This window comes from Gekko japonicus, unplaced genomic scaffold (genome assembly GCF_001447785.1).
Source record: "Gekko japonicus isolate JY-2015 unplaced genomic scaffold, Gekko_japonicus_V1.1 scaffold59, whole genome shotgun sequence".
Classification (NCBI taxonomy): Eukaryota; Metazoa; Chordata; class Lepidosauria; order Squamata; family Gekkonidae; genus Gekko; species Gekko japonicus.
This window is the reverse complement of record NW_015169174.1, coordinates 373,649-394,160: the sequence shown is the minus strand read 5'-3', so window position 1 is coordinate 394,160 and position 20,512 is coordinate 373,649. Positions and strand designations below refer to the sequence as shown.

Here is a 20,512-nt window from a genome sequence, read left to right as displayed (position 1 = left end):
CCGCCCTTCACTACCCAAAGACGAGAAGCTCAGCATCAGCTCCAATGACTGGCTGACCCTCTCCCAAATGGCGCGTGTCCTCAAGCCCTTCCTGGACACCACCAATGAGCTCAGTGGCCACACAGCCAGCCTGGGGCAAGTCATCCCCTGATTCGAGGGCTGGACAGGGTGCTGGCCTCCACACCTTTCTCCCACGGGAGTACAGGCTGGCCTGTGTGTGCAATCTGTGGATTAGAGAGCATCACTCTCTAATGCAGAGCTCATGGAGTGGGAGCATGAGATCTGCAGAGAGGTGCGGAGGTTTCAGGCCAGCAGACTTGGCCAAAGGGAACAGTGAGCAGAAAAAGCTGGGGACGAGGGTGCACACTTCTCTAAGAGCCAGGTGAAGCAGAAGCCCAGTACTGATTGTCGGTGGTGAAGTGGGAAGTCAGTAGCAATGCCATGGAGTTCAGGTGTGCTATGGTGGAAGACTCTGCTGAGGTTATGGTCAGGGAATACCTCACCAAGTCCTGTGTAGCCCCTGAGCCCACCAGCTCTGGTCTTCTGGAGTACTGGTCATGCAAGGCCGTCATCTGGTGCAATCTCTCCTGCATGGCCATGAATCTCCTCTTGTGCCCTCCCACCAGTGTCCGGAGAGAGCGGGTGTTCTCCCACCTGGGGGACATCCTCAGCCCTCACCACTCCCACCTGGATGCAGCCAGGGTGGACGAGTTGTCCTTCCTGAAGGTCAATTTCCCCCTGCTGGGCCATCATGCTCTAGAACTGGTGGACTAAGATCCAGGCCTACCAGTGTTGTCATACCCCAGTGTCCCCTCCCCTCATTCCTCTCCTCTCTGTGTGATCTGGCATGCAGCCCTTGGTGCTTGGATGGGAGGATGGCCCCCTCTGCTGAGTGGGGTTGGACTTGCCCCACAGCCAACCCAAACAACATCTACCTCACAAGTAAACACTTACCTCATGAACCAACTGACATCTACCTCACTAGAAAAAACCTGCCTCATCAACCAACTGACATCCACCTCATAGCACAACACCTGCCTCATGGAAAGACATCCACCTCAGCAAGCATCCACCTCTACAGACATCTGCCTGTACAAGCAAGCCCCCTTTCCATTACATTTGTACAATTCACAATCACAACAGATGATTTCTTATCTGTACATTGTGTTCTGCTAATGGTGAAGAGCCATCCAGAAATTTCACCTAGGGGAGGGCAGTGACTAGGGGATTTTTGGGTTTAAGTCTGGTTGCAGCATCTGGCTGGAGTGCTTCCCAAGCTGCTGTGGTGTCATTGTGGAGACCCCCTGTCAAAACTCTGGGGATGCCCGGGATGCCTTTCTGATGTGTTTCTCTTTATCTGTGGAGTAGAAGTATTTGCCGCAGTGGAGGGGTGCACTCTGGACCCAAGTGCAGAGTCGAATAATACACCACCATCGGTGGGTGTGCTCTACACCTGTCTGTTTTTGCCCCAGCTAGTGGCTGCCTCAGCTGAGGACACTGTACCCACATCCATTACACCCTCCCAGCTGCCATGGGGATACTTTGGGGAGGGGGCCCTGTCAAAAGTCTGGGGCTGCCTGCCTGTCCTTTGCTCTTTCAGATACTGGCTGCATGAGTCGGGTGTGTGTGTGTCTTCCCTTTGTTCCATTGTTGCAGCGCTTTCCTCTTTCATTTGCACTACTAGCAAGATGGTCACTGCACATGTCCAATTCTTCTGGGGTTTTTGGTGTGGGTCACAAATCTGCGTGGCCACATCTAGCCCTGTCCTAGTCCACCTTTCCATCCATCATCCTGACACTGGCTGCATGCCAGAGCTGGGTGGCGGACATGACATATCGAGTTCAGGAGTCTGCAGGGCCTTCCCTTTGTCCCATGGCTCCAGAGCTATCCTCTTTCACTCGCACCACCGGCAAGATGATAGCTATGTGCATCCTGTCCTTCTGGTGTGTCCGACGAGGGTCACTTATCTGCGGGGCCACATCCAATCACATCCTACTCAGACTTGCCATCCGTTCTTCAGACACTGGCTGTAAGCCACAGCTGGTGTGTGTGTGGGGGCCACGACATAGACCATTTGGGAGTTGGGGAGTCCTCCCTTTGTTCCAGGGCTCCAGGGCTATCCCCTTTCACTTGCCCTGCTGGCAAGGTAATTGCCCTGCGTGGCCAAGGCTTTCCCCAAGGTCACTTGTCAGGCCTTCCTTTTTGTGGTACCGTTTGTTCCAGGGCTTCAGAGCTATTCCCTTTCATTGGCATCGCTGGCAAGATGACCACTGTGCATGGCCAACCCTTCCTGGGAATAGGACATTGGCAGCAGGTTTGAGCCAACCTATCCCAATTTTAGTCCGCTCTTTCCTGTTGGGGATTAGGTGTTAGGTGGACTTAAGGCTTTGAGGTAGCCAATGTTTTCAGTGCTTCCCATGGACTCTTGAAGGCAAATTTGGCCTTCAGGGTGGTTGTCACAAACCATTTCCTACCAGCATGTCCTGTTGGTCTCTGGCTCCCTGCAACCCTGCCCCTCCCACTATCTGCCAGTAGCCTCCTTATACAAGTCTCTTGAGCAGCCCCATATCTTATCAGCAGGAAAAACCTTCTATAATATGTCCAGCAGGGATAGATGAATCTTGGCACCTTCCTCAGAACTGGCTGCAGTACTCTGGCAAGTGTCCAGATGAGCAAGCAGGGCAGGAAATGCATATGATAAAAACTGGACAATTAAATGTGCTGGCTTACTTAGAATCTTGTACCCCATGCTGCCCCTCTGCTCCCATTTGTGTTTGGGTCCAACCTGCCTGACCGTCTATGCGGCAAGCAACTCTTCTGTGATAACCCTCAACTCAGCACAAACTGAGCCTTGAGCTGTCCAGTTGGCTGGATCCAGGCTAACATTTTCATGGGCAAAAGGACTTCTGTACACAAAGTGAAATCTCACCATGGTATCCCAAAATACCCCCCCCGAATCTTGTTCCTTTGAGTTCCCTCTCCCCCAGGAACAAGGCTTCAGGGCCCATGGAAACATCTAGTCTGGATCCAAACCAGGATCTGTCAGAAATATGCAGTATGTGTTGACTGTCGTGAATTAAGCACACAAAGATGTGTCCAGCAGCCCCCTTGATCTGGTCATGATATCCTGTCCTCATGCAATGAACAGGCAGGGAAAATAATTGCTTTGCTGTGGAGGAATAGCTGTGGCATTTTTTTGGTGGGGGTTAGTGGGCTTGCCACTTCCTGCTCTTGTTATTAGACCGAGTAGGTGTACACTTTGGTGCTGGGGAACACATCCACACACAAATTAGTGCTAAAGGAACGGGGAGAGGAAAAGCAGCTTCCAAATGACCAGGTACTGGTGCATGGAGGGAACTTTTATTTTATTTATTTAATCTCACAGTCAGAAGAGCCCACCAGGGCCATCTAGTCCAACACCCTTGCAATGCAGGAACTCCAGCTATAATATCCCCAACAAGCAGGTATCCAATCAATACCTAAAAGCCTCCAACAATGAAGAATCCACTATCTCATGAGGGAGATTGTTCTAGAGCCAACCACACGTTGCCAATGCCCTCAGGAAGGTCTTCCACAGATGTAGATGGAAGCGCCTTTGCTGTAGTTTGTATCCATTAGTTCAAGTCCTGCCATCCAACATGACTGAAAACATCTCCGTCCCATCCTTTGCATGGCATCCCTTTAGGTATCGGAAGGTGGCCATCATATCACCTCACAAGCATCTCTTCTTCAATGTTGAGATTCCCAACTTCTTCAACCTTTCCTCTTAGGACATGTTCTCCAAACCCCTCACCAGCATTGTTGCCTTACTCTGGACTCCTTCTAGCTTATTGGCATCCTTCCCAAACTGTAGTGCCCCAAACTAGACACAGTCTAACCAAAGCAGTGTGCAGTGGCACCAATACCTCCTGTGATCTCAACACTGCAGTTGGATTAAGGCAGCCTAAAAGTGCATTAGCCTTATTTATTTATTTATTTATTTGATTTTTACCCTGCCCTCCCCACCGAGGGAGGCTCAGGGTGGCTTACATAAGAAAGCAATATATAAAACGACAGTATAAATATCAATATAAAGTATACAACATAGTTATTAAAACTATTAACAGCTGTGGTAAAGTGTATATGAGAGCATAGATTCAGCTGTAAGATCCACTATCGGCGGGCCCAAGCTGGAAATGGTATCAGCACAGGGCATAGATGATGGAACGCAGCTCCTTACCTAAATGCCTGGTGGAAGAGCTCCTTTTTCGTAGCCCTGCAGAACTGTGAAAGGTCCCGCAGGGCCCTGATCTCTTCCGGAAGCTCATTCCACCAAGTTGGAGCTGCCACAGAAAAAGCCCTGGTCCTAGTTGATACCAGCCTGGCGTCCCTAGGACCAGCGAGGGACAAACGATTTTGTAACCCTGACTGTAGTGCTCTCTGGGGAACATGTGGGGAAAGGTGGTCCCTCAGGTAGGTAGGTCCTTGACCATAAAGGGCTTTAAATGCAAGCACCAGCACCTTGAAGCAAATTCGGTACACTATAGGTAGCCAGTGCAGTGCTTACAGCACAGGTTGGATGTGCTCCCACATGGGGAGTCCTATCAACAGCCTGGCCACCACATTCTGCACCAGCTGAAGTTTCCAGATTTGGGTCAAGGGCGGCCCCATGTAGAGAGCATTACAGTAGCATAATCTCAAGATTTATGATCTACTAGAACTCCCAAATCCTTTTCACAGGTAGTATTACCCAGTTAGGTTTCACCCATCTGTTAGTCAAATTGTCTTATTTCTTAATAAATGTGGGGAATTATGTAAAAGAGCATTTACAACCAGAACTGATCTATGCCTCACAAGATGGAAGAATCTTAATGGTTTTAATTCAAAGAGAAATATTTATGCTCCAAATCAAAATCAAGAAATTTTTTATGAAAGGCTACAAAAATTGATTACCAAACAAGAGTTCCAGGAAATCTGCATCCTAGGGGACTTTAAAGCAGTTTTTGGCAAAAATGTTGATAGAAAATCAAATATTGCCCACAAAAAGAAAAAGAAAAAGAGAGGCGGGAATGAGTTTCCGCCCGTACTTTATTGTCTATTGGATGAATTAAAGGTAGTGGACACTTGGAGAGTTAGAAACCCCTTAAAGAAAGATTACACTTATTATTCTGCTAGACATAACTCTTTGTCCAGATTGGACATATGTTGGATTACATCAACGGTTGTTAAGGACATGCTAGAAGCAGAAATTGAACCAGGAACTTTTGCAGATCATAAACCGATCACTTTGGAACTACAAGAGATGGACTTTGAATGTATCACTCTTGAGAAATGAAAAATTTGTAAAAGAAACGAAGAAAGAGTTCAAATTCTTTTTTGATATAAATATTCAACCAGATATATCTATAAATACAGTATGGGACGCCTTTAAAGCATATGCTAGAGGATGGATGATTAAGGAGTCAGCCAAAGTAAATAAACAAAAGAAGGAGGGTTATATAAATTTACAAAAGGGAATTAAAATACAGGAAGATGGACTGTTGAAAGACCCAAAATCAGAAAAAAGATAGATAAACTGAGACTTCTACAGCATCAAATGAATTGTTTACTTACACAAGAGTTAGCAAAGACGCTTATGTTTGCTAAACAAAATTATTTTGAAAATGCCAATAAACCCACAAAATGGCTAACTTATAAAATATGAAAGGAAAGATAAAAATCTTATATAAAGGTGCTAAAACAGAAAAATGGAGAAGAAACAAATAGAATACAAGAAATGAAACTAATAGTGGAAGAATTTTACAGGCATCTTTATAAAAGAATGGATTCCGACCCAGATTTTAGAAAGCATTACCTGGAAACCTACAAACCTAAGATCTTTACAGAAGAACAAAAGAAAATCATCAACCAACCAATAGCAATGATGGAATTGATAGAGGTGTTAAAAAGTCAAAAAAAGAAAAGAAAAACGGAAAGCACCAGGTCCAGATGGTTTGCCTGTAGAATTTTATCTTATTTTTGAAGATCAGATATTAAACCATTTAAAAGAAGTCTGCAAATGTATAATGGAAAAAGGTGAAGTTCTTGACTTTTGGAATGAAGCATTAATAACTCTTATCCATAAACAAGGCACAGATGAAAAGGAAATTAAAAATTATAGACCTATCTCCCTTTTGAATGCTGATTATAAAATTTTTGCTTGCATCTCAGCTACAAGATTGAATTTTTTTTTGTCTCAAATGATACACAAAGACCAAGCCGGCTTTCTACCTAAAAGACAAATTAGAAATAATCTCAGATGTATTCTTTCTTTTTTTAAATCAAATTTTATTGATTTTTTGTTTCACCTACATTACTATAGAAAGAGAAAAAGGGGAAGAGGAAAAAGAAAAAAAGGGAAGGGAAAAAGGGAAAAAGGAAGAAGGAAAAGGGGAAAAGGGAAAAAAATAATAACAAACTAAAATAATAAAACCCCGGTGTATAGACAGTAAATAAAAAGACCCACACTATATCTAAAAGCCCAAGAAAGGAAGGTCTTATACAGTTAGTATACAGTTAGTCATAAAAGTTATAGTTTTTCGATTGAGTCAATGAATTTAGGAGTTAGTGAGTCCATTTTAGTAATTTTCAAATTTTCTTCTCAGTGCGCACAATTGAACTGCACGCCCTCGGGATAGAGCCAGTTATATTGAATCTGGTTGATCTGAAGTGTTGAGATAAGCTCTTTGTATGCTTTTCTCTTCTGCCGAACCTCAAATGGAACGTCCTTTAGGACCCTGATGATTTCTGATCCCAGCTGAAGGGGATTGGCTGCAGTCACTTTGAGGATGTCATCCCTTGTCTGTCTTCGGAGAAACTTGACTACAATCTCACCCGGCATGTTGTTTTGCTTGATATATTTAGAGTAAGATCTGTAAACCACTTCGATTCCTCTTTGCGCTTCAAGCAATTCAATGCCGAGTGCCAAAGCGATTAGCTCTGCTGCCACTTCCTTCAAGTTTTCTCCTGCCGTTTCAGCCAACCCTTGAAATCTGAGAACTTTATTCGCTTTATCCATCTGTAGGTTCAATAGTCTTCTCTCTTGAAGATCTTGCCGTTGCTCCAACAGACCAACCTTTTTCTTCACCTTTTTAGTATCGTGTGCTGTTTCTTTCAGCCTTTCTTCAGTTTGAGCCGATTTTTTTACAAGCTCAGTAATTTGCTGCTGCTGCTTTGCAATACTCTGGTTCGAAGCAGACATTAATTGGTTAAGGCTATCGAGTCTCTCGTTTATTGGCTGGAGCTGTTCCTTTAACATGGAGAAAACATCTCCTTCGTCAACTTTCGGACTTTGCCCGCCTCTCATAACTTTCGATCCTCTTCCACGGACGCCGGCCATTTTCAGCTTTGTTTATACTAAAGAGAGCCTTTTTCACTCTTCTTCAGCAAATGCAAACTTATCAGCAAAAAGAGCTAAGTCTTTGGCACACTTGAGTGCTTTTCGTTTCTCCTCCCCCCCTCTCTTTGATTCACAGTTCAGTTTGTTTATGTTTGGGAAACACTCCCGGCGCCGTTATAAGCGGTGTGTGTGTGTCGTAACTCACTTTTGGAATTTCTCCGCTTGTCTCGTCTCCGATTCATTGACGGTCTGGTCACAGACACCTCTTAATCACCGCTTCATTCACTGACCTTCTTGCTTGTCCCAGCCGGCATTCAGCTATGCTCGGTAAATACCGAGCCTCTCAGGGGGTGGATCGAATAGGGCAAAGGGAGCGCCTCAATTCTCCGGCATCGAGCCATCGAAGAGGTCGCCCCCCAAGCGCCCCCGACCTGGAGCCTCACAACCCGAGGCTCACCTGGGGGTGCCACTTGAGGTGGCACTCCTCCAACACCCCTGGAGCGCGGAATGCCTCCCCTGTTCAGGAGAGAGCCTCCGCCATCGCTGAAGCCACAGACCGGAAGTCCCAGAAATAATCTCAGATGTATTCTTGACATTATAGAATATTATGAAGCACACCCTGAAAGAGAGTTGGTGATAATTTTCCTGGATGCTGAAAAAGCATTTGGTAATGTTAACTGGAACTTTATGTTGGAAGCTCTGAATAAGGCTCAAGCTGGCACAGACTTTACTAAAATGATTGAGGTAATATATAGAAAACAAATAGCTAAGATTTTAATTAATGGTGGTCAGACTCAGAACATAGAAATACAAAAAGGTACGAGGCAAGGATGTCCATTATCACCCCTTTTATTTATCTTCACACTTGAAATCTTAAATGAGGCAATCAGAAATGATGTACAAATTTCTGGACTTAAATTGAGGGGTGAAGAATATAAAGTATTGGCATTTGCGGATGACCTTGTCTTCATTCTAGAAAATCCCCATGATTCAATTCATATTTTAAAAGGAAAGTTACAAGAATATGGACAAGCAGCCGGCCTGAGAGTAACATAAATAAAACGAAAATAATGACAAAAAATATGAATAATGAACAAGCTTTAAAGCTCCAGGAGGAATCACACTTTCAATTGCAAAAAAAAAAAAAGTACCTAGGTATCACTCTAATAAATGTAGCACATTGCAAGAAAACAATGATAAAGAACTATTAAAGACAACTAAGGAAGACTTGGAAAAATGGAGAAATCTTCAAGTATCATTAATGGACTGGCTAGCTATTATCAAAATGAATGTATTACCTAGATGGTTGTTTCTTTTCCAAACTATACCAATTTTGTAAAGTCAAAATTTTTTCAAAGACTTAGACAAAGTTATATCAAAATTTATTTGGCAAGGGAAGCGTGCAAACAAACTTTTGGAGGCGGCAGAAATGGATAGACTGACCTTACATTTGACAAATCTGACAAAATCCACTTTTCAAAACACGTAGTCAAGATTCTATAAGTGGTATAATAATTACAATAATGTTTAATGATAAGAGACTGGATATTCAAGACACGTACAAGAGTTACAAAATTGGCTAGAAGATTACTGTTAGTTTTTGTTACACATGTTGTTATAGCAGTTAGATACTATTGGCATAGAAATCGATTATGTATTAGTTAAATTACCCCCCATGTATGTTTTGTGTTTGTGTTGTATGTTTTGTATGTGATTAGTATTGTTTTGTCTTATTGAAAATACTTAATAAAATTTATGTCCCAAAAGGGGCATATAAAAAATGTGGGGAATTATGAATATTAAATGGCAATAGGCATTAGCTATGGGGCCAATAACCTATGTATATGGGAGTTAGATTACCCGGAGCCCAGAAATAGACACTGAGGCTAGATTTCTAAAACAGTGTTCCTTTTGTTTAGGCTGAAGATGAGTATGTGCTTCACCTGGTGATGTTACTAAGTGAGGGTGGAGTAGGGGGAAAAGCCTACATGGTGGAAAAGAGAGCTTTCCATGGTATCTGCACAGGAATCCCTTGGTGTGTGCGGAGCATGGCTCCCTTTTAGGATCTGCTGCTGGTGCTGTGTGTTTAGGTGTCAGGGCTGCTGGTCTGCCTGCTGGTGCTGGCATAGCTGCAGAGGTGCAGGAGCGAGAGGCCTTGTAGTCCATGGGTCCACATCTGGCTTGGCATGCTGCTTAAGCACAAGGTTCCTCTTGGCTAGGGCACATGCCTTCAGTCCAGTAGAAGGGCACTCGCTACAGTTCTGTCCATCGCCCTGACATGTTTATTTCATAGTACAGCTTTGCAGTCATATTTAAGAGTCTGTACTAATGCCACTGGAAGCGGCTGCTTGGCAACACATCTGATGTTTATATAAGTGAAATTTACTAACCACGTGCAACACTTTACACTTGTTCCTGTTAAACTTCATGTTATTTGCCTGGGTCCAGTCCTCCATCCTGTCAAAGTCCAGCTGCATCTTATTTCTATCCTCCAAGGTACTAACTACTCCACCCAGTTTAGTATCATCCACAAACTTGATGAGCACATTCTGAACTCCCTCACTTAAGTCATTTATAGAGATGTTAAACAGCCCTGGGCCCAAAATAGAACCTGCTTGTCACCTCCTTCCAGGTTAATGGGGAACCATGAATTATCATCCTTTGGGTATGATCTACCAACCAGGCCTTAATCCACCTAACAGTAATCGGGTGTAGTCCATATCTTACCAACTTTGCAACAAGAACATCATGAGACACCATGTCAAAAGCTTTACTAAAATCCAAATATACCACATCCACATAGGGTTGCCAGATTCAGGTTAGGAAACTCCTGGAGATTTGGGGATGGACTCCGGGGAGGACAGGGACCTCAGTGAGGTATAATGCAATAGAGCCCACTCTCCAAAGTATCCATTTTATCCAGGGAAACTGACCTCTGTAGTCTGGAGATGAGATGTAATTCCGGGGGATCCCCAAGTCCCACCTGGAGGCTGGCATCTTTATCTGCATTCCCCTAATCCACCAGACTAATAACTCTATTGAAAAAAGAGATCAGATTGATCTGACATGACTCATGATCACAAACAGACCCCTTAATAATTTTCTAAAATCTTTCCTGAATCCGTGTTAAACTAAGAGGCCGATAATTACCTGGATCATCTTTTTTTCCTTTCTTAAAAATAGATATAATATTAGCCTTTCCCCAGACCCCTGGTACCTCTCCCGCCCTCCAAGATTTTTCAAAAATTAAAGAGAGAGATTCCAATATAACATCTACTAGTTCCTTCAACACTCTAGGGTGCAATTAATCAGATCCCAAGGACTTGCATGAATTGAAAGCAACCAGGTATTCCTAGACCATGTCCCTACTTATTCTAGACTGAAATCCCTCTACTTGACTATGCCTCTCTTCCCCTCCCCACCATGAGGCAAGACAAGTTTTTTGAAGAGGAATTATAACTATTTCTGAAGGTAGATAGTAGGATTGTTTGTGTATTTGGACCGTGCATTGGACCATGCATTTATTTATATAGGTTCAGATTATCATACTCATTGACTGTTGAATATTTTTCTTCATTTATGCACGGTTTGATCTTTTGTATCTCTTGTATAACTTCCCTACGCAGTACTTCAATGGAGATTTTTAAAGATTCCTTACACACAGAGGTTATGTGATTGTGGAAGAATGGAAGTAGAAAGTATTGAGCATGTCCTTTTGTATTGTGATTATTATGCTGACATTTGTGTTAAATATTTAGATTGGTTGTTAATGGATTTAATAGGCCAATCTGATAATTATAAGTCCTTTTTTCTTCTTTCCTCAAAAATGCTCTAATTGTTGAAATAGTGGCAACTTTTTTGTAGCTGGCTTCTAAAAAGTGATATAAGTGTTAAGTGTATTGAGTACTTCTTATGTTTTGTATACTTCTTAGTGCATAATGCCAATAAAGGTTGTTGTATTATTGTATAACTTGCTACCTGGAAGCTGGCAACCCTAGCCCTAGGGAGACAACATACCTCGCACTGTTGTTGTTCCCTGGTGTTTTCATCCTCAAATTCTGAATGATTCTATTGGACTTTTTGCAGGAATGGCATCACAGGAAGCACTCAGCCATTGAAACAATAAGAAAAAGCATTAATTAAAGATAAAGCAAACATTTTTAAAGGCTTCAGTTTATGACAGGCCTGATGGAGAAGAAGCATGTTTACAGGTCATGTGTGTAATGTGATGGGCACTAGCCATTAGGATTCTTATATAGTCACAGGATACACATACCTACTAGTCAGGGGTAAAATTATACCTTATCGCTGAGAAAATATGGTTTCCCCATAACAGACCACAGGGCTGCAGCTGTGGTTCCCACTAGCATGGGAAAAAGATATCTGCAGTAACCATGTAACAACTATAGATTAATGTGGAATAAACCAATAATCTGCAAAAGCCTTAGATTCTTAATCGTTCTCAGAGATTCTTTTATGCAACTGAGTGGTTATTCCTTCCTGTTGCCTCCCCAATCAACTCAGAGTGGCTCATGGCTCTAGCACTGCAACAAAGGATGGGAGGAGAGGAGAGAGGCATTAGGATCCACATTGCCACTTGAGCAGGCTGACTCATAAGAACATAAGAACATAAGAGACGCCAATGTTGGATCAGGCCAAAGGCCCATCCAGTCCAACACTCTGTGTCACACAGTGGCCAGAAATACCAGTGCCATCAGGAGGTCCAGCAGTGGGGCCAGGACATTAGAAGCCCTCCCACTGTTGACCCCCCCCCCAAGCACCAAGAAGACAGAGCATCACTTGCCCCAGAGCCCCTAGCTATACCTTGTGGCTAATAGCCACTGATGGACCTCTGCTCCATATGCTTATCTAATTCCCTTTTGAAGCCGTCCATGCTTGTAGCACCCACCACTTCCTGGGGCAGTGAATTCCATGTGTTAATCACTCTTTGGGTGAAGCAGTACTTCCTTTTATCCGTTCTAACCCGACCGCTCTGCAGTTTCATGGAGTGCCCACGAGTTCTTGTATTGTGAGAAAGGGAGAAAAGTACCTCTTTCTTTACTTGCTCTTTCCCATGCATAATCTTATAAACCTCGATCATGTCACCCCTCAGTCGTCTTTTCTCCAAGCTAAAGAGCCCTAAGCGCTTTAACCTTTCCTCATAGGGAAAGTGTTCCAACCCTTTTATCATTCGAGTTGCCCTTTTCTGCACTTTTTCCAAAGCTATAATATCCTTTTTAAGGTGTGGTGCCCAGAACTGCACACAGTATTCCAAATGAGGTCTCACCATTGATTTATATAGGGGCATTATTATATTGGCTGATCTGTTTTCAATACCCTTCCTAATAATCCCCAGCATAGCATTGGCCTTCTTTATTGCAGTCACACACTGTCTCGACATTTTCAGTGAGTTATCCACTACAACTCCAAGATCTCTCTCTTGCTCAGTCTCTGCCAGTTCAGACCCCATCAATGTGTATTTATATTTGGGATTTTTGGCTCCAATGTGCATCACCTTGCACTTGGCCACATTGAACCCCATTTGCCATGTTGACGCCCACTCGCCCATCCTTGACAGATCCCCTTGGAGTGCCTCACAATCCTCATTGGTTTTCACCACCCTGAACAACTTTGTATCATCCGCAAATTTAGCCACTTCACTGCTTACTCCCATCTCCAAATCATTAATGAACAAGTTAAAAAGCAGTGGACCAGATATATCTGAATAAATTCACTGGGTTTTACTTACATATGTTAGGATCTGAGACTTGGGTTGATATCCTGTGTATAATTTACCTGGAAGTAAGATCGACTGAACTTGGTGGAATTTCACTTCTGAGTAAACTCCATGATCCTAAACCTATCTACTTCAGAAGATTAAGGCTGGGCTTGTATGCTGGATCCCATAAACTGCTGAACTGGACCAGTGACTTGCAGGATAAGGGCCAGTTGTTAGGAAATGCATATGCCCTCCATTTTCTTTTTGCTAGGGCAATGGTATTGCCAGACAGCTGTTCCTCTTAAACTCCTAAATGTGATAGTTGATGGGAAGTGGCTGCTAAAGGGGTATTCCACAGCTGTATCCCACTCTGATATTCTGGCCTTCTTCTTAGTAGTGATGTACAACTCCAGTGGATTATTTCTTTGCTAAACAAACCCTGGCTGTTCTATTAACTTTGAACAACCTAACCAAGAACACCACAGTTACTGTATAGCTGCAAAGCTGTTCAGCAGCTGCTTGAAGTGGATTATGGTAGGGCAAACAGATTTGAGGTTTGGCTCACGAATGATCACAGCTGTTGTACATGTTCTGTTCACATGCCAAACCTGTTCAGTGCCGTGTTCCCAAGAAAGATAACCACATTCTTTAGCTGAATCTCATTAGCTGGCATCCCTGTGGGGTGCAAGCAGATTCCCCACACACTCAGTAGAAAGGATTGCTTTGACTGGCACAATTTAAAAACAGCAGCCCTAACCCCATGTTATGTATAGTATTAGAAGCAACTGGTTTATTTTCAGATTCTGAACAAGACTTTACCTTTTGAAACACTTGTACTGGATTACAAGGCACCCTGCTTTCTTTTAATTCCATCTATTATTACCCGTTTCTCTCCATTCTGATTGCCTGCAAAGATGCCACATGAATCTGTTTAATCATGTTGAGAAGGCTGCACTTTCTCCTTTTATACAGTTTTTTATGTTGGACTTTCCTGGCAATGCATGTGATATTATAGCTGAAATAGATATTATCTGGTTGGCCTGATTTCCTGTCTAGACTTCTACTAATGGGTAGAAGATGCACATGGGGACAGTTAGTTTGTCATTTATCTCAACTGACTGATAGTGCATTGGAGAATGCTTTTGGACCCATACGGCAGGGGCCTCATTCCCCACTGTCAGGTCTCAGCAAATTTCTTTGGTTATCCAGCCAGTTACACATTCTAATCTTTTGTGCTGCTCTGCTCTGATTGGTTGTGTCTGTTGGTCTACATCCTCTCAATGTTTCTTAATTCACTTTTTTAAAAGTCACTGTAGGGTACTAGTTCGGTCAGCACTGCCACTCTTTGCTTTTTCAAATGATACAGAAATCTGGCTAGACTCATGGCCATCGGTATATACAAGGGTTGCAAGCTGTCTTCAGTATACTTATCAGATCGATCAACTAAAGCTTCCATTGCAAATTAAAATTTTCAGTCTGATTAATTGGTGAAGCTGAAACTAAAGGGGAGCCACCTTACTGGCTCTACAGATATCTCTGTGCCAAATTTGATAAGGAGGGGGAATTCCATATACTTTCTCCTCCAACTTATATCCAGAACAACCACATATTTTGCATTTCAGGCAATGGAAATTGACAGTTGGAACCAATGTCAATGAACACATGAAGGTGCCTTATAAAACAGTCGGACCAGTAGTCCATCTGTTAACTCTAACTGGCAGTGGCTTTCCAGGATCTCAGACACTGCAAACTCTTTTCTAGCTGCTGAGATTCTTTTAGCTGGAGATCCCAGGGATTGAACCTGCAACCTGCTGCATGACAAGTAGATGCATTACAACTAAGCTGTGCCCTCCAGGGCAACTAGTTAGCCACTGTATGAAACAGCATTCTGAACTAGGTGGACTGCTGGTCTGGTCCAGCAGGGCTCTTCTGATGTTCTTATGGAGCTCTCTCTCTGCAGCTGCTCACCTGGTATCAAATATGCCCTGTTTTTAATGTCAAGGGGAAACTTTTTTCTCCCAGGCTTTTGTTTGGTTTTTTTCTCTCTGCCTCCCTAACTCTGCTGAAATGAATTTTTAGAAAAATCTGTTGGTTGCTGCTGGCTTGTAAGGGAATGGTTTTAATCTCAGCCTTTAAAGAGGTGTATTGATGCTGCTCTGTTTGATTTTATGATTGCTGTTTGTTTTTACTATAATCTCATTTATTTTATGATGATCTTCATATTTTTACTATAAGATTGTTTGTGTTTTTATTCCAGATTTGGAAGCCATCTCAAGGGCTTTCTTATGCTGAAAGATGTAGGATATAATTGTTTTAAACAGGTAAACAAACCAACCTTTGCAGTTCAGTACCTGCTTCCCTGTCTTGCTGGTCCATTCATAGACATTGCTTTGCACCCCTTTGGCAGGGAGTGCTGGAGAAGTGTCCGTCAGGCTCCTGCCATTGCAAGGCACAGTGTGTCTGACAGCTGCAGTCACAACCTGAGAGGGCTGGCTTGAACCCATGAGATAGCAGGCATAATTGCTTGCCATAAAGCACTGATGTTGGCAGATGCCTCCCTCCAGTGAGTACTGCGAGTGATTTGTGAGGCATGCTTTCTTCCCAAGGGCAGCTTAGGTCCTGCAGGGAAACTTGTTTTTAGATGTCAGCAAAATCTGTGGGGAAATGACAGCAGTCATGGAAAAGGGTACAGTTTGTCCTAGATACACTCTTATTAGGCTGAGTTGTTTAGGCTTTCTTGCCTAAGCTATACATGTATATATACACACTATGAGAAGAGGCAGTCTAGATTGTACAGTCCTTGGAGCAGGGACCTATTGCTTTTTTTTTTGTTACTCTGTAAAGGGAAAGGTGATAGAGTTCATTATCTGTCTATCACTTTCAATGTAAGTGCTGTGTGGAACCTTACATATTAACACAGGGGTGTCAAACATGCGGCCCCAGGGCCGGATCGGGCCCCTGGAGAGCATGTATTAGGCCTGCAGTGGAACTGGTTGTCTTCTGCTTCTTCTTCCAGTTCTGCTGCTGCTGTGTCATCATAGGTTTGCAGTTTACACACCTGAACAGCATACTCAAGATTGCAACAGCACAGACATTTTGATGCAATAATTCAGAGCAAGAGGTGTCAGTTATCAGACACTGTTAAATAAACAAAATATTGCAAGAGTGCTAATGTTTTAAGCATGTTTTTATTTTAAGTAAAAAAAACCACCTTTGTTTTTGTGTCCTTTATAAAGTTTTTATCTCCGCTACCTGGCATTACATTTGATGACACATATGGCCTGGCCCAACAAGGTCTCATTTATGTCAAATCCAGGCCTCATAACAAATGAGTTCAACATCCCTGGATTAATGTAACCTGTCCCTGGCTCAAGGAGCTGATCCCTGGAAGTTCCCCGCTCTAACAGCCTGCTTGGGCATGAAGCTAAAATAGAAGCCTTCTATCTAGTAACTGCTCCCCCCAAGTTATACAGAGGCCATATTTCATATGATGGGCCATTACCAAAAGGGGCCAGAAGAAGCCAGAACAACCATTGCCAAACTATCCAGCAGGTACTCAGGCCTGTTGTGATACTGTGACTTTCATAAAGTATTCAGCTTAAACGTACAAACATGTATTTGTGTAGGTGTGTGTGTATTTGATTACTTGATCCTGCAAGTTATGGGGAAGGTCAAGAAAAAAAAATGTCCAGGGCACTGAAGTCCCAAGCCTTGACCGCTAAAAAATTGCTCCTCTCAGAGATTTCATCAAGTACAGGCCAAGCAGAAACTGCCCATTCATATTTTTCAAATGTGCCTCCTGAGGCCAAGGATTCTGTTAAACCCAGAAATCCATCTTCTCTGGGCCCAGCTGCCATTGGTCTATAGTGCCTCACCACTCATGGTACTTTCCATTAACCCAGTGCCCACTATTATGGTGCTCTAGTCCAGGCAGAATGGAAAGAGAAAAGGACTGGTCACTATAATCAGTGCCATGGATTGTTGACCCTGCTTACTATGTCTTCAACCCTGCTAAATACTGTTGTCATTTCACTCCTAACTCATGCAAATTCCTACCACTGTGGGCTCTCATTAAGAGAGAGCTTGCTGCGGTCATTGGGGATAGGTGGAATGGAATTTCCGAGCTGTACCCCAGTCCTGTGATTCCATGCAGGCCCTCCATTTGTCAGCATATCAAACAGTCAAGTGGTAGTGCCAGTCATGACAACAGCAAAAGCAGGTCACCCATGGACAAGGTAAGGGGTCTCTACATTCTTGTTCCCTAGGTATACAGAAAACATGACTTTGTAAATTAACTGAAAGGAAAAAAAGAAGACCCCCTCTAATAAAATAATGTGATGAAGACTATGTTTCAGGAGCATGGATTCATATTTAGAGCAGATGAGAGCCAGTTAAGGGAAAATCAGAAAGGGGGAAATTAGGGTAATTAAGCCTCTGACAGCTTATAGAATGCTGGAGGGTGGGGAATGGAGTTTCCAAATTCTTCCTCCCTACACACCCACTGCAATTGCTCATGGGACGCAATCCCAGCTTGTTTTACACAGACCAGAAATGTGATTTGGTGTCTCCAAGTACTGGACACCAAATATCTTTTGAAGCCATGCTTATTAATAATAGACTTCTTCCCACACACTCTTCAGAATTTCTCTGGAGTGAGCACAGATGTCCATGACCTGTCCAGGCAGGATCTTTATTTATTGGCTTTTGGTTACAAGGCTCTGCCTTTACTTAGGGCTGTTCCCAGATTTGCTCTTCTTCTCAGACATGATTCCTTGCACTGAATTCAAAGCACCCCAGCTCTTTAATTTTTATACTATTCTGTCTCTCCCTTTGGCCTGCACAAGGACTCTGTACAGGCCTCATCTGCACACGAAGAAGAAGGAGGGCTGTACCACATTTAGACTGCAGGTAGTGTCTCACATTTTTAAAATGCTCCTCACATGAAAAACTTTGCACAAATAGAAAACCTGCACAATTCTCAGAGGGCTTATCTAACCCCTTCCCCTTGTTTTCCGTTTGCATAGAGTTTGTTTCCAGTGGAAGAACATTCAGAAGTTGTGTGCACCACTTGGAATTTAAGTAGTACAGTCCATTCTACCACTTCACTCCCAATGCTTCCTCTAAGCTACGAAGTCCTGTGAACAAAAATTCTACTTTGTGAGCTACTGGCATTAAAGTTGTGATCAGGTGATTTGGCTACTGCACAAATTAGTTTGCTCTGGAGCAATGTTCCCTTTAAGCTATGGAGCCCTGTGAGCAAAGATTCTACTTTGTGAGCTATTGGCATGAAAGTTGTGAGCAGGAGATTTGGCTGCTGTATACATTAGTTTGCTCTGGAGCCCTCCTTCCTGAGCTAAGACAAAAATGTGTGAGCCGGAGGCTAAAAAACTGTGAGCTAGCTCACACTAACTTAGCTTAGAGAGAACACTGCTCTGGAGCCATCCTTCCTGAGCTAAGACAAAAAATGTGTGAGCCAGAGGCTAAAAAACTGTGAGCTAGCTCACACTAACTCAGCTTAGAGGAAACACTGAAGTCACTTTCACATCTATGGCATGTGCAGATCCAGCTTCTGTTCAATCTCTTGGCAACTTTTCTGCTCACATTAAGCAGAGTGTGACTAGTAGATAAGAGGGAATGTTTCAACCTCTTTTGCTGATAACATTTTGTGCAGTGATCTCCAATGTGTAGCCTGAGTTTCATTTCCATATCTTTAGATTTGAGAAAGGACATTGAAACTGTTCTGCGGATTTGTAGGCTCCTATTGCCAGTTTTTGGGGCCTGGCACTATTGAGTTTGATGCATCCATTCTGTACCTGCCAACCAATAGCTGAATTACCATTGGTCCTGACTCTCTGTTGATGGGGAAATAGAGAGCTCAGCTAGGAGTGACAGGCTTCTCAGTGATCCGTATCACTCTTCATGTTTTCCTGAGTTACAAGACCCTTTGGGGAAATGTGCTTTTGCATAGTGTGCCTACCAGGAATCAGGACAGCAAAAGTGAGAGGGAATGGGAAAGGGCAGAGGGGCTGAATGACAGCTTTCTTTCTAGGGAGAAACAAGGAGAGCACATGTCTTGGCTTGTGAGTTGGACGTAAGAATTGTACAGATATATATATATTTGTATATTTGATGGAATTAGGTAAGCTTCTGGTGTACATTTATGTGTGCAAATTTTTCAGTATGGATATGTGTTGGGGGTTCCTTGGAGTACACAGTAACCCATTATTTTCAGACCTCAGCATTTCCTTTTCTCTTTCTTACCGTAACAGACATTTCATACACTCACACACATACAGCTACACATGTAATGGGGTTTTTTAAATTGCTTGCCTATATCTAAGCTCCCTAAACATTGGCTGTGTTGCTGTGATACCTCAAAACATTCAAGAACATTCTAAATTCTCAGATCAGTACTTACGATTACAGGAAGCTGTGAAAGCTGGAATAACACGCGTAGATTATGTCTGGTGACATTTCCAAAGCTACAAAGGATGGGGTGGTATTTGTAGTGGTCAGGAAAGTGGCATCGTCACACTCAGCTTTTTGCCTCCCCAGAATGAATTGCGTAAAATAAGCAAATATATACAAATCTGCTTTATCTGCAAGATTCAGCACAATGTTTGAATTACCTTGGCACTCAGCTTAGGACCATGGGGCCAAGCTTGAGAGTACAGTAGATGCAGGACAAGGGGCTCAGGGAAGGGAGAAGGAATTCAGAGGCAGAACAGAGTTGAGAGATCTGAGAAACCTCAGGGAAGGACAGGCTAGCAAGCTTAAGGAAGCAGCAAGGTCTAAGCAGCAGGGATTGAAATACACTTTTTGATATGAACCAACCAGCCATACATCTGCTTGAACATTCTATCTATCTGCCTGTCTGCCTGCCTGTCTGTCTTCCCTGCCCTACCCCAGGAATGGGCTCAGGATGGCTCACAACATAAAACCAACAAACAATAAAATAATTAAAAAATAAATAGCAACAGTGAATAAAACCAAAACCCATGCTTCATATCAGGCAGGCATAATTACCCCAAGAAATTCCAGTGCCCAAGTAATATCCAGAACAGCAAGGGCACTGGGAAAAGTGTCATGGACAGGGGGGCCAGAATGGCTGAACACCCACTGCCTCAGCTCTCTTTATAGTTAACTAAGTTTGCTACCTCAAAAGGATGCTGAACATTACCCAGCTCTGAACTGTGGAAAGGGTCTATAAATAAACATTTAATTTCAGAACCACTGAAAATTGATGAGCATGACTTTCTCCGAGTCTTGTTCAGGGTGGGGGGTGTCTTTATTCGCTGGACTAATATGAAGATTACTTTATTCTGCAGTCCAAATGCATTGTTCGGAAACAACAGACAACACCTGACCTTGAATGTCTAGTTCCATCTGGGCATGAATACCCAGAGGGCATTTCTGGGCAGAAAGTGTTGAGAACA

At 43.1% G+C, this 20,512-nt stretch overlaps 1 protein-coding gene across 2 annotated transcripts in view; it reads left to right on the top strand.

Moving 5' to 3' along the window:
* The window catches only part of GOLGA7B (golgin A7 family member B), a 56,821-nt gene that overhangs the window by 20,081 nt on the left and 16,228 nt on the right, over positions 1–20,512 (top strand). Inside the window, exon 1 of one of the 2 annotated variants that reach the window (XM_015415935.1) lies at positions 15,337–15,397. The exons of the other annotated variant lie outside the window; for it this stretch is intronic. Coding sequence (XP_015271421.1) covers positions 15,362–15,397 — 36 coding nt within the window. The 5' untranslated portion in view covers positions 15,337–15,361. Of the gene's footprint in view, positions 1–15,336; positions 15,398–20,512 lie in introns of those variants that run through there. 2 annotated transcript variants of the gene reach the window in all.